The sequence below is a fragment of the Geotrypetes seraphini genome, chromosome 6 (genome assembly GCF_902459505.1).
Source record: "Geotrypetes seraphini chromosome 6, aGeoSer1.1, whole genome shotgun sequence".
Lineage (NCBI taxonomy): Eukaryota > Metazoa > Chordata > Amphibia > Gymnophiona > Dermophiidae > Geotrypetes > Geotrypetes seraphini.
Window position 1 is genome coordinate 60,058,484 of NC_047089.1, and position 15,052 is coordinate 60,073,535.

Genomic DNA, 15,052 nt, shown 5'->3' on the forward strand with positions numbered 1-15,052 from the left:
GGCTTGTGAGTTTCCTGTAAACTGATGTCATCAACTGGCTTCATGAGTTACTTGTTATTGTATGATGTCTTATTTAACGAAGGATACATCAAAAGTCTCTCATAGGTTTAGGAAGTTATTCATCACTTGGCTGTGTGTGCTTAGAAATCTATTTTTACCTAAGTTAGTGGCCCTTTTTGTCAGAGCTTAGCTATAAAACAGACTTCTTAGCATTTAGCACATGCTAAATCCATTAGCGTGCACTAAGCTTTAGTAAAAGGGCCCCATAGACAATTGGAATGCATAAACAAAATTAGCTAAGTTCTGAAATTTATATTAAAAAAAAAATGGGGATCGTAGCAGGATCTGTGGGAATGTCTGACTTTTTAAAGTTTTGTTGAGTTTAATGCCACTTATTAAATCAACTTCCTAGACACTGAAAATACAATGTTTGCCCCTAGCTCCATTTACCCAGATAGTCACAATCTTACCAAATTCTTTTTCCTATTCATATTTCAATTTTTGAATGCAGCCTCTTAAACTCGATTAACATAGCTTTTTCAACAATTTAGGCTTGAGCCATGTAATTAATAGGTTGGACTAGGTAGAAAAGGTTGCTGAAGCTGTGTTTTAAGTCATTTGATGCAGGTATGAGACATTTTGGTTTGATGAAATGTATTTCTGTTCCAACAGATCAAATTCACAGCATTCCAATAGCCCAGATGGGAAATTATCAAGAATTCCTAAAACATGTACCATCTCCTCTTCGAGAACTTGACTCAGATCAGCCTCGAAGACTGCATACGTTCGGTAACCCTTTTAAGTTGGATAAAAAGGTAATTTTAGAAAGGAATTACGTTGCAATAGTACAGGGAATCTGGGTTCAGATCCCTCATCCAACTGTCTGGCCTTACACATACTGTGTCAAATCATTTTCATTTTCAAATAGACATTCTTCTTTATTTAAACTTTTTTATAAAATATTTTTTGACTTTCCAGATATAAATATTTCCAGATAGTTTTTAAACTATATTATGGTAATTAATAAATTATTTAGCTTTGCATCAGACCTCCTCCAACGAGATATCCGTTTCAAATAACCATCAGGGACGAAGTAAGTTCAAACTAGAATATGCATAAGGATCAATGAGGAGTCCAACCAGCGACAGTTATATTACTCTGCTGACATTATGAGCATCCTGCTTTAGTCTACCATATTGAAGTATGCATGTGGGTATTGCTGAGTTACTTTATGACTACATGTAAAATTGCTTATTTTTTTGGGCACTAGTCAGGTCTGACAAATCTATACAGGAAGAATAAGATATCTCATCTTGTGTGAGGCCCAGGGTTAAACTTTGGACAAATATGAACAACTCTGTCACTATGCCAGTTACAATGAAGCCACTGGATTGCAGCAACAACTAAATAGTGCTGCCAGTGAAAGATCTCTTGGAAACAACTGCAGTTACTGTTCTTAGCTTGTCAGATATTACCCAAGTTAGTTGGAGATGCACAGATAAAAACAGTGGCAAATCATTTCTGAATCAGTATCAAGGACAAATGAGATTATCTTGCAAGGCAAATGCCATCCCACTAGCTGCTGGAGAAAAGCAAATAATTAACTCTGGTGGTAATTCTGACATTGAACTCCCCTTTGGGAGGTTTTATTTTCCAAAAGACAGGTTTGTGAAACATGCTACTGAAACACAAAACATTTTAATACATAAATGAGTGAAATTGGGCAGAGACAAAGCAGAAATGGAACGAACTAAAATAGAAATCTTTGGAACAAGCGTTCAGAGAGGTGATTTTCAGTCAAATTAGAACAAATGGAGTGGCAATTCTACAAAAGAATAATGCTGATTCGCTGCTTGGTTACAACCCAGTGAATTACATAATCATTTCCCTAATAATCCAAGGTTACCCAGTTAGAATTACTGTTATAGAAGCAGACATATTTATGGCATGTTAAAACAATTGATTTGTAGTCTAGTCTCCAGTAATGGCAGAAAACACAAACTTATTATTTGGATTTAGCTTATGCCTTTTGAGCAGTAGTTCAAGGTGAGTTACATTCAGGTACAACAATTATTTTCTTGTCTTTGGAGGGCTTATAAGTTTGTGCCTGAAACAGTGGATCATATCGGTGGCATAGCCATAGCCAGTTTTGGGTAGGCCTGAGCTCAAAGTGCTTGGGCACAAAATTTTCTTTCGGCGTCTACCCTTCTCCCCCCTCTCCTTAAGACTTTCTCTAAAGGCAACCAGAACTTCACTAATTCTTCCAGAATATGGCAGAGAAGAGGGCTTCTGGGTCAGCGCAGGCAGCGAGTAGGAATCGCTGCTGCTGACCCCTTTGAATAATCTAGCTGCTGAAGGGAGGGAGAGAGGCACGGCTGTGGAAGTTTACGCCGACTAAGGTGTGCATTGTGGCTGGGTGGACCTAAGCCTTCATTGAGTTGGCTCACGCATGCCCAGGGCCACCCAAGATTATGCCTCTGGATTATATATATATATATATATCTGCGTGTCTGACGCAGGCGGGGATCGTGAGAGGAGCCGCCGCGGCAACTTTAAACTTACTAATAATTCTGCCAAGGTTTTCGTCTAAGCACACTCGCTGACATAAAGTTTTATGTTTTAAGTTCTGCTTTGCTCCCTGTTGTTCGGTCTGGCCTGCTCCCTGCTCGCCTTACTGTAGTGTATTTTTTAGTTGAAAGACTGAAAGACGTGGCGGTGGCTCCTCTCACGATCCCCACCTACATCGGACTTCCGACGCAGGTGGGGATTATGAGAGGAGCCGCTGCCGCATCTTTCAACTAAAAAATACACTACGGCAAGGCGAGCAGGGAGCAGGCCAGACCGAAGCTTCAGGGAAATGGAGGGGGAGGGAATTCTGCGGCTGCTGCACAAAGAAGTGGGGGGAGGGAAAAAATGCTGCTGCATAGGTAAATGGAGGGGGAGGGAATGCTGCTTTGGCTTTTGCACAGGGAAGTGTGGGGGAGGGAAAAAATGCTGCTGCACAAGGAAATGGAGGGGGAGGGAGGGGGAGCGGTAAGGGACTAAGGGAGGCGGCTAGACCGCGGGAAGGGAAATGGGGGTAGGGGAAATGTTGCTGCTGCACAGGGAAGTGGTATGGGGGAGGGAAATGGAGGGGGAGGGAATGCTGCTGCTGTGGCTGCTGCACAGGGAAGTGGGGGGGGGATCGAAATGCTGCTGCTGCACAGGGAATTAAGGTGGGGGAAATGCTGCTGCACAGGGAAATGGAGGGGGAGGGAATGCTGCTATGGCTACTGCACAGGGAAGTGGGGGAGAGAAATGCTGCTGCATAGGAGGTAGGAGAGAGACAGATAGATAAAAAGAAAGAAAGACAGACAGTGGGAGGAAGGGAGACAGAAAGAAAAGAAGAAAGACAGGGGCAGGGAGAGACACAGAAAGACAGACAGACAAAGGGGGCCAGGGAGAGAGACAGACAGAAAGAAAGACAGCAGGACGGAGAGAGAGACAGAAATAAAGACAGACAGACATATATTCTAGCACCCGTTAATGTAACGGGCTAAAATACTAGTATACTTAATAAAATATCAGTCATAACATTTATGCATGGTTCTCATAAAGGTAGGTGCACTCTTTCTATGCATCTAGTTTTTAGACAAATACCTAAATGCAGTTTTATAAGAGCCCTATTTTGTTTGGAAAATATACTTTACACATGGGTAAAGCTTTGTAAAACTAACCCCTTTTTCGTATCTCCACAGTCCTGCATGTACCTGATTGCACTGTACAAATCATAATAAAGGAGAATAAGAGAAAAGGGAAAACAAGAAATCTTTATAAGATCAAATAAATTACAGGAAGATAAGAATAAGAACTAAGAAATGCAAGCACAGAAAAATATCTAATGCAGAAAATGCAATCAAGGCCAGATGGAAATATACTGGAAAGCCAGCTTGAGGGGAGAGAGAAGAAATTGAGATCAAAGAACTAATAGATAAATGAAAGAGAGAGGAGGATATGGAAAAAATGTTTCCTTAACTATAGAAAACCATTGGATTAGGTAGCTTCATCAGGAATTTGGAATGTACTGAGAAAAATAGGGGTGTGCATCTAATTCTTTAGTCCAGGGCCTTAACAGTAAGCTGGGCACCCTACGCAAATCATCCTTGTGCTCTTTGTACTACTCTTCCTCACAGTATTAAGAAGTGTTATCCCTGTGACTATGTGTTCTGTATGTGCTCACAGTGCCAACTTGGAGGAGGAAGAAGAATGTGAAGCTTCAGCACAAGCTCCCACTATCCTACCCTTCTGACTCTGTTCTCTCTTGGGCTGATAGGGCATGAACTAATATAAATAATTAAGATTTACACCCATCTTTCTCAGTACATTCAAAATTCCCGAATAAGCTACATAATCCAATTGTTTCCTTGACTATAGTAAATTTCTTTTTTGTATTCCCTTCTCACAATGGTATGCTTTCTTACACTCGTGAAAATTGGTAGCCAGTAAAAGACAAGTACTAAGCAGGGACTGTATCTTGAATGTTTAATGTACAGCAGTGCTGTAGTAGTAGCAGTAGTAAATTAATATAGGCTACTCTTGAACCACACTGGCCATGATTGTGAAATTTGCCATATTTCCTTGATAGCTGCTGTTCCCTTTGTTGCATTCTTCATGCTGTTTAAATTAAGGATTATAGCGCTTGCCTCTACTTATGTCAGCTTGAATACTCCTCCATTTATAGAAGATGTGCATTCGAATATGCCTTTCTTCTTGGAGGTTAACTGTACCATTTTGATATCAGCTGTTCAAGAGAACACAGATTGTAAGACATTTTTGAATCCTGTGTTTGACATAATAATAGCATGTATTATTGTCAAACTATCTATATTACTTGAATGAAAAGCTTATTAAATCTCACAAATATATATGTCTGTCATCAACTATAAGCCTTGGAAATGTGCACAGTTCTCCAGCTATGGACTCAAGTCCATTCTCAGGATGTTGGCTATAATTAATGGTCTGCAGAAGGATACTAATAGGGCAAGCCGATGTGATTTATAGCTGATAATACCCGTATTTGAAATTATTGACTCGTCTTTCATTTTTCATTTACTGTGTGGAATTTAGATATAATGTGTTGTCTTTAATTGCATTCATTTAAAACAAAGAAATAATCTTGTATCTGATAAATCTTATTTGATCGTTTGAGGTTGACATATATCATTCTAAAATAAATGTTTTTGTAGGGAATGATGATTGACGAAGCAGATGAATTTGTGTCAGGACCTCAGAATAAACACAAACGACCTGGTGAGCCAAATGCACAAGGAGTTCCTAAACGCCGACGGTGTATGTCACCACTGTTACAAAGCCGGCCACCAGCAGCTCCTGTAGCAAATAATCACATAGGAGGGAAGGGACCACCAATTACTGTCACTCGAGCACAGCCAGATATTGCAAAACCTGCTGCTATATCGAAAAGTAAGAAGCATTTGTTCAACTTTTATTTCTGTATTTTCTCTAGTTACCTTTCTCTCTAGATTATGCTTATACAAGAAGGGAGGGCTGATTCTGGAAAATGTCTGCTCCAGTATTAAAATCAGCTGGATGGTGCATCTGTTCAAAAGGTCCTGGGTGAATACTACAAAGTCTAAAGATGGGGACAGATTCTGGTTGTCAGGTCTTTATCAGAAAACAACGAATAGACTGCAGATAATGTACAAGATGCAGACGTTGTTTATTAATAAATGCAGTAACATATACAACCTTATAGCCAACCAAGAGACCCGACACGGTCCGTGTTTCAGATAACACTCCTTCCTCAGGGGTCCATGGTGGTTAAGGTATAAAGCAAACTGCATAAAAGATAACAAACGCACGCCAATCACGATCAAATGGGGTCAAGTAAGTCTTGCACAATGGCAATGTCTTTATCAACAAATCCAAGAGCAATAAGTAATACTCTTAGGCCCACAGTGGTAGCTCTGTATGTTATCATCAGTTTCTCCAAACCTATTCCTCCTCTGGTTCTTGAGATATATATAGTCTCAGTATACACTGGTTCTTTATAGAAAACATCTCTATTCCCACACAGTCTTCTTGCTTTTCTGACTTGTTTGGAATTGTAGACTAGCCCTTAAAAGACTTCAAATCTGAATAAGTATATGATTGCAAGCTGGTGGTTTATATATTTCTTATTCTGAACTGTTCATATAATTTTCCCTATAATGTTTTGTCTACTATACTACTTCACAATTTTTTTTCTCTGTGCTCAATTAATTTTAACATCTTTTTTTCTTAGTTATATTCACATTTCTTATTGAGTTCTTTTGTAATTGATCTTCAATCAGAAATGTGTTTTCAGTTTTGCTTAGTTTTTCTTTGAGAAAGGTTTCTTTAGCATACATTTTTCAGCTGGATTGCTTGGCTCCTGTTCTCCTAGAGTGATTAAACACCTGTACTTGGGTATTTCTTAGATAAAAGATGTGAGAGAGCCAAAATCCTGGAACCAGTCCTTTTCCTTTCCCATTTCACTTTTCTAGAGTAAGCTGTCCCAGAATACTTTGCAAATAAAAGATTTGAAGAACTCTTAAAACATGTTCTGTTATATAAACACAGGAGTCTGTACATTACGTGATCAATCAATGCCTGTGAATTGTTTGCAGAAAGATGTCAATCACATCTTCTAATTCCTCCTCCTTCATTAGTGGAGTATAGTGCCATCTTAAGTTTTTCTTTCTGCAAGCAAACTGAGAAGGTGTATTCTGATCTGCTCTGTTTGGTTTTTATTATTTTCAAGTATTTTTCATCAGTTTCGTGAGGCTTCGGTGCCAAGGGACCCCATTTTTGGGGCTACTCTGCCTCTGGAACAAACTACCTACTCACATAAGATCATTAGAAGGCCTAATGAACTTCAGGAAGACAATAAAAACTCATCTCTTCCCCTGACCCTCTATGAGAGTACACCATTCAAATTCCCCAAACCTTCTGACAAAGTGCCCGACCCTCCACTGTCTCAAATCTAAAACGAGATGCGCTTCATTCTATGTCTAACCATGCTGTGTTTTCTCATACAATGTTCTTCCACATACCACCATACTATTCACTATCTTTGTCCTACTGTACTATATGCCATATTTGTTTACCATTCTTCAATCTCTCATGCCATGTCTGCCACACAATGTTTATTGTTCCATGTCTTCTATGCTATATTTCATCACACATGTTTGCCTTACCAATTTTGCCAAGTCATGCCATATTATGTTGCCCATGCTCTGTAGTATTATACTCATCATCTATTTCTCAAGAAAGGACGACCTGTGGTCCTCAATGTCTTTATTCACAATTAAGGCCTGACATGTATATGTTTCAGCCGTGAGGCCTCCCTTAGGGGTCTGATTCACAACTGACTTCTTATAATCAAAATGTACAAACCAATAGTCAGATTAAACAAAATATATGATCAAAATCACTCATGGGAGCTTAGCCGCTTAGTAGAGTGATGTGTAGATCCACTAAAAGTGAAAGTGAAACGAAAGTGAAAGCAGTCTTCTGTGCCTTTCCTGGGCAATATGAAGTATATGGAGACCGATCCTGGACCTAAAGTCCGTGAATGCAGCACTGAGAATACCGCACTTCTGCATGGAAACAATTCGGTCAGTCATTAGAGTGGTGGCTCCTGGAGAATTCTTAGCTTCAAAGGCATTTCCAGTTTGCAGCTCAACCTTTCGGTTGTGGTCGCAGCTCACCTCCACAGGGTGGGGATACAAGTACACCTATACTTTGATGACTAGCTAGCTGATCAGAGCGCCATCAAGGCCAGAAGGTGAGCAGGCAGTGTGACAAGTTGTGAATAATCAACTTCAAAAAGAGTTATCTAAAACCAGTGGTCTCAAACTCAAACCCTTAGTGGGGCCACATTTTGGATTTGTAGGTACTTGGAGGGCCGCAGAAAAAATAATTAATGTCTTATTAAAGAAATGACAACTTTGCATGAGGTAAAACTCTTTATAGTTTATAAATCTTTCCTTTAACAGTTAAAGGAAAGATTTATAAACTATAAAGAGTTTTACCTTATGCAAAATTGTCAGTAACTATTTTTTCTGCGGCCCTCCAAGTACCCTATTTTTTCTGCAGCCCTCACATTTAAAGTTTAATATCTTTCCTTTCTCAAAACTGACACATTTCAATCACTATATTGAAAATAAAATCATTTTCCCTACCTTTGTTGCCTGGTGACTTTATTTTTCTGTGCATTTAACTATGTTTCTAGGGTCTTCTTGTCCTTTGACTGGTTTTCTCTCCGTCTTCACTTTCTGCCTTGCATCCATCTTTGGCATTAACTTAATATTCAATTTTTCTGCTTTCTTTTCAAAATCTACGTTTCCATGTCTTACCTTCCCTTCTCTCTCTCTCTTCTTCTGTCCCTATTTCCATGGTCTGACATCTCTTTCTTTCCTTTCTCTCCCTCCCTCCTTTCCCCTGGTCTGGCATCTGTCTCCTTCCCTCCCCCAACTTTTTATTTCTTTCACCCTGCCCCTTTCTTTCTTTCTCTCTATATCCATGCCCCCATTCTTTCTATATGTCTGTCTTTCTCTCTCTCTCCGTGCCCTCTTTCTTTCTTTCTTTTTTTCTTTCTCCATGCCCACCCTTTCTTTCTGTCTTTCTCTCTCCATGTCCCTTTCTGTCTGTGTCCCTTCTTTCTTTCTGTCTCCCTGTCCCTTTCTTTTTTTACTTCTCCCTGCCCTCCCCCAAGCCACCACCATTGGGGAACAGGCCGCCACTGCCGCAGTCAGGTAACAGGCCACAACCGCCGCAATCGGGGAACAGGCTGCCGCTGCCACAATCAGGGAACAGGCCAGCGCCGAGGTCTTAACTCACCCTGCTTATCTTCCCCAGTGCGGGGCCGACCCGACGTCAATTCTAATGTCAAGGAGGAACTTCCAGGCCAGCCAGGCAGCGATTGACTGGCCCGGAACTTCCTCCCCAACGTTAGAATTGACATCGGGTGGCGAGAATTGGTCGGCTCCGAGCTGGGGAACATATGCAGGGAGAGCTAAGACCACAGGCGCTGACCTGTTCCCCGATTGCGGTGGCTTGGGGGAGGGCAGTGGGAAGGGAAGCAGATTGGGGACCCCTGCTTTAGGTGAGGACAGATCGCAGGCCACAAAATAGTCCCTGAGGGGCCGCGTGTTTGAGATCGCTGTCTAAAACCAACCCAATGCTTGGAGTATTTGGGAGTCTGCTTTGACTCGGTAAAAAGCCACATCTTTCTTCCCGACCCCTGCAAATAGAAACACAGGAAGCAAACTTCAGAGCTCTTAGCGATGCCAAATTCCTCAGCCTGGAATTACCTCCAATTCCTGTGCTTGTTGGAAGCCACCCTGGAAGTAGTTGTCTGGGCAAGAGCGCATGTGTGCTCCCTCCAGGATTTCCTGCTCTCCAGGTAGTCCCTGCAGCGATATTCTCTCCAGCTGCAGCTTCCCTGGACTGGGGAAGTGAGGAACAGCTGTGGCTTCAGGAGAACTCCTTGTCAAAGGGCATGTCCCTCCAAATCTCCTCATGGGTGACTCTTAACAACCAATGCCAACCTGTTTAGCTGTAAGGTCCATTGCGGCAGTCATCTGGTGCAGGACCAATGATCCCTTCCACAGAGAAAGTGGTCCATCAATCATCTGGAGCTACGAGCCATTCTTCTGACATTTAAGGTGTTATAGAAGTACCTGGAAGGAAAAGCAGTCAAGAGTGTTTTTTAACAATGCCACTGCAGTAGCTTATATGAACAGACAGGAAGGCAACAAAAGTGCTCCATTATATCTGGATGCCCAGATGTTCAAGTGGGTAGAAGCTCATCTTCAGGCATTCTCTGCAGCTCATGTGGCAGGAATGGAAAATGTATAGGCTGACCTCAGCTGGAAGACTCTAGAGTAGACCCAGGGGAGTGATCACTGTTCTAAAGAGCATTCAACCTCATGTTCCAGCGTTGGGGAAGACCGGTGATGGACTTGATGGCTTCAGCCAAGAACGCAAAGGTGAATCGCTTCTGCAGCCAGAGAAAGGAAGTGCAGGGATGGACACATTGGTTTAACCCTGGCCGGAAGAGAGGCTTCTCTATGTTTCTACCATGGCCCTTGGTGGGCTCGGTCATCTGCAGAATTGTGAATCACCCGGGACTTGTGGTCCTGGTAGCCCCAGATTAGCATTGCTGGCCTTGGAATGTGGATCCAGAGCTTCTCCAATGAGACAGATGCATCAAATTACCGTTCACATGGGGCTCCTCAGTCAGGGACCAATTTCCATGGCATGACTCTTGAGTGCACAGCTTTAACCCATAAGGGTGGTTCAGAGGTAGTCATTTCGACTCTTCTTTCAGAAAAAAAAAAAAAAGCCATCGACGTTTGGAGCTTATGCAAAAGCCTGTAAGGCTCTGGTGTGCCAAAGATCAGATAGAGCCTTTCGAGGCACCAATTCCTGTGGTCCTGGTGTTTCTGGAAGCCAGACTAGAAAAAGACCTAGCAGTGGCATCTCTCAGAGTTCAGGTGGCAGGCCTCTCATTCTTCAGAGCTCGAGGAAGAAAGCTATCACTGGCATCTCATCCGAATGTGACTTGGTTTTTGAAGGGGGTACTCAGGTTGCAGCCTCTGTTGTGCATGTCTTTTCCATCCTAGAATCTTAATATCATCTTGAAGGGCCTTTCTAAACCTTATGATCCTCTCCAAGAGGCATCCCTTCTGGATCTCATGGTGAAGATGGTGTTTCTGGTGGCAATAGTCTCAGTGAGACAGATCTCAGAATTGCAGGCTCATTCCTGCAGAGAGCTCTTCCTCGGGATCACACAAACTGGGATTTCACTGTGTATGGTACATTTATACAGTTATTTTATTTGATATACTGCCATTTTTAACAAAAAAAAAGTCAAATCAAAGCGGTTAACAATAGATTTTAAAAAATCAATGGGAATAATTAAAATCAATAAAATAAGCACAACAATTAACAATGACAAGGGCAGGAAAGGTTTACAATATCAAGAGGTAAAAACAAATAGGGTAAGAACAAGAGAGTAGAATAAAAATGCAAAAAGAAGAAAGCAAAGGAAGAACTAAACTAAAGTGTTAAGAACTAGAGTCAAATGCCCGTTTGAAATAATAGGTCTTCAAGTGTGATTTAAATGATTTAAGAGATTCTTCTGTGCGCAGATATAATGGGAGGGAGTTCCAAAGCATTGGAGCCATTACAGAGAAACTAGAATCTCTGTAAATATCTAGAAAAAGCTGCCTAAATGATGGAATAGTCAGTAAGGATTGATTGGAGGAGTGCAGTTCCCTTCTAGGAGAATATGGAATCAAATGAAAATAGAGAACCAGAGATATATGGGGCGGAGCTAACCTACGATGGCGTCTTGAAGCTATCACGAAGATGCCGTCGCCGGGAAAAAACTTTTCTTTAATTTTACCTGATGGTAAAAAGAAAATCTAAGACCCGGGTGTTCTTGGAGGTACCTGTTTCTTATACCGGGCCAATGGACACCTTTGTGGAGTGTGATTACCAAATCGAGCAACCGGAGGGATCTTCGGCTAGAGGCGGCTCGTGGGCTGAAGCGAGCGGATCCTCTTTTGAAGGCACCAGCTTATCTCCAGAGGAGCGGAGTCCACCAAGTCCCTCAGGAGCTACGGAGGAGATTTCGGAGGTTAGATGGGTGTTTCCTCTCTGCCTCAACAGAGCAGGTCTCCTGACCCTGTGCAGGGATAGGAGGATAATTCAACAAGTCGGGTGGAGGAAATGGAGCAAACCCGTGAAGAGGAACTGGTTTGTGTTTCTTCGATTGTTGCAGCTCAAGGTACTTTGTCTATTAGGGGTCCTAGAATGGAGAGTGCTCCCTTCCAAAGACCTAAGGTCATCAATATGGAGACGATTTGGGAGGCATTTTCCAGCCTACAACTTTCTCTGGGTAATCAAATTCAACAGTTATCTATGAGCACACAGAAATTAAGAACAAATTATCTACTTTGGAGAATAAAATGGCAGACTGTGAAACTAGATTGAAAAATTTGTAACAGCAAGCTTTAATTTTGATTAAAGATAGTGGGAATTTGCATTTTAAGAATGAAATGTTGGAGACTGTAACTAAAAGATGTTATCTTAGGATTATAAATTTCCCAAAAGTTTTTGTATCTCAGCACAAGATATGTTTAAGCGATATTTGAGTGAGATTTTGAAAGTACCAGAGGCTTCATACCCACCCCTCTCTAAAATATATTATTTGCCTGGGAGAATAAAATCTCAAGTTGCTAATCAGCAGAATTTGTCTCCGATAGCCTTGATTTAACTAATTTCCTAGAGAGGTCTGATAGTGAAGCCCAAGTTCCGGCTACTCTCTTGGTAGTTTGCCATTGATTCCGATAGGGAATGGTTACTTAAACTGTTCTTTAAATATAGAGATGTTTCTTTTATGTCATATAAAGTAAGAATGTATCCTGATGTATCTAAACTCACCCAGAAAAGAAGAAAGCAATTTCTTCTTTTGAGACCCCAGGTATTACGGTTAGGAACAACCTTCGTTTTAGGATATCCATGTACCGTATTTTCACGCATATAACGCGCGCGTTATACACGATTTTACAAACCGTGCATAACCGTGCGCATTATACGTGTGAGCACGTTTTACAACTTTTTTTTTTCAATCCGATCGGCATCCCCCCTGCGAACCTGCATCCTCCCCCCCGCTCGTGTCACCCCCCCCTCCCCCGCGATCCTACATCCCCCCCAGCACCGCAAAACATGTCTTACTCGATTGGGCACCAGCACCAGCACCAATGCACAGGATGTGCCAGTGCCCGAAGATCCTCCCTCGTTGGTTTGGGCTGGGCTGGGCGGTGCGGTATAGGAGAGATCCTCCTCCTTCCTGCGCCGGGCTGGACTAGGCTTTGAGCATTTGCGCATGCTCAAAGCCTTCTGGTCTCTTCTCTCTCCGAGATAATATAATGAAAATACAATAAAGAATTAAAGTATAAAAAAAAAAAAAAATAGAGAACCAGAATCTGAAAATTAAGGAGGTTATACTTAAAAAAGGTGATGGAAGACTCGGGGAATATAACGAACCTCCGCATGAATCATTTGCATGCAAACGTTTTAGTACATTGATAGCTCTTTTCGAATTGGCCAAAAAATCAGACCCACATGGTTTTACCGATCTTCTTAGTGCATCTAAGCCTCAGACCACTAAAGTAATCTGTAGAGCAAACAAAAATTTTATTACTTACAATTCTAAGACAGATTTAGTGTTCTGGCATTGTACACTTAAGTGCTTCTCAACTGTTTCCTGAAGGCACACCTTGACAGTTTGTTTTTTAGGATTACTACCGTATTTTCGCGGATATAACGCGCGCGTTATACGCGTTTTTACCTACCGCGCATACCCCTCGCGCGTTATATGCCTGAGCGCGGTATACAAAAGTTTTTAAACATAGTTCCCACCCCGCCCGACGCCCGATTCACCCCCCCAGCAGGACCGCTCGCACCCCCACCCCGAACGACCGCTCGCACGCGCTCCCACCCGCACCCGCATCCACGATCGGAGCAAGAGGGAGCCCAAGCCCTCTTGCCCGGCCGACTCCCCGACGTCCGATACATCCCCCCCCCCGGCAGGACCACTCGCACCCCCACCCCGAAGGACCGCCGACTTCCCGACAATATCGGGCCAGAAGGGAGCCCAAACCCTCCTGGCCACGGCGACCCCCTAACCCCACCCCGCACTACATTATGGGCAGGAGGGATCCCAGGCCCTCCTGCCCTCGACGCAAACCCCCCTCCCCCCCCAACGACCGCCCCCCCCCAAGAACCTCCGACCGCCCCCCAAGCCGACCCGCGACCCCCCTGGCCGACCCCATGACCCCCCCACCCCCCCTTCCCCGTACCTTTGGTAGTTGGCCGGACAGACGGGAGCCAAACCCGCCTGTCCGACAGGCAGCCAACGAAGGAATGAGGCCGGATTGGCCCATCCGTCCTAAAGCTCCGCCTACTGGTGGGGCCTAAGGCGCGTGGGCCAATCAGAATAGGCCCTGGAGCCTTAGGTCCCACCTGGGGGCGCGGCCTGAGGCACATGGGCCCAACCCGACCATGTGTCTCAGGCCGCGCCCCCAGGTGGACCTAAGGCTCCAGGGCCTATTCTGATTGGCCCACGCGCCTTAGGCCCCACCAGTAGGCGGAGCTTTAGGACGGATGGGCCAATCCGGCCTCATTCCTTCTTTGGCTGCCTGCCGGACAGGCGGGTTTGGCTCCCGTCTGTCCGGCCAACTACCAAAGGTACGGGGAAGGGGGGCGGGGGGGTCGGGGGGGTCGGCCAGGGGGGGCGCGGGTCGGCTGGGGGGGCGGTCGGAGGTTCTTGGGGGGGGCGGTCGTTGGGGGGGGAGGGGGGTTTGCGTCGAGGGCAGGAGGGCCTGGGATCCCTCCTGCCCGTAATGTAGTGCGGGGTGGGGTTAGGGGGTCGCCGTGGCCAGGAGGGTTTGGGCTCCCTTCTGGCCCAACTACACAAAGGTACGGGGAAGGCGGGTGGGGGTGTCGTGGGGGTCGGCCAGGGGGGTCGCGGGTCGGCTGGGGGACGGGCGGAGGTTCTTGGGGGGGGGCGGTCGTTGGGGGGAGGGGGTTTGCGTCGAGGGCAGGAGGGCCTGGGATCCCTCCTGCCCGTAATGTAGTGCGGGGTGGGGTTAGGGGGTCGCCGTGGCCAGGAGGGTTTGGGCTCCCTCCTGGCCCGATATTGTTGGGGAGTCGGCGGTCCTTCGGGGTGAGGGTGCGAGTGGTCCTGGGGGGGGGATGTATCGGACGTCGGGGGGGGGCATCAGGCTTTCAGGATGGGGACAGACCTTCAAGGGGGGACAGGACTTCAAGGGGGGACAGTGCACGGAAAGTCAGGGGGGGGTGAACGGAGAGTCGGGACAGCGCACGGAAAGTCAGGGCAGTGCACGGAAGTCAGGGGGGGTGAACGGAGAGTCGGGACAGCGCACGGAAAGTCAGGGCGGGCGAAAGGAGCGTCGGGCATCATGCGCGGTATACCCGTGAGCGCGGTATACAAAAGTTT

The 15,052-nt window shown here is 44.6% G+C and overlaps 1 protein-coding gene across 1 annotated transcript in view; it reads left to right on the top strand.

Annotated features, from left to right (window-relative positions):
* Positions 1-15,052, top strand: part of INTS6 (integrator complex subunit 6) — a 191,592-nt gene that overhangs the window by 154,217 nt on the left and 22,323 nt on the right. Inside the window, exons 14-15 of the mRNA XM_033947929.1 lie at positions 673-815; positions 5,226-5,460. Of these exons, the coding sequence (XP_033803820.1) occupies positions 673-815; positions 5,226-5,460 (378 nt within the window). The remainder of the gene's footprint in view (positions 1-672; positions 816-5,225; positions 5,461-15,052) is intronic.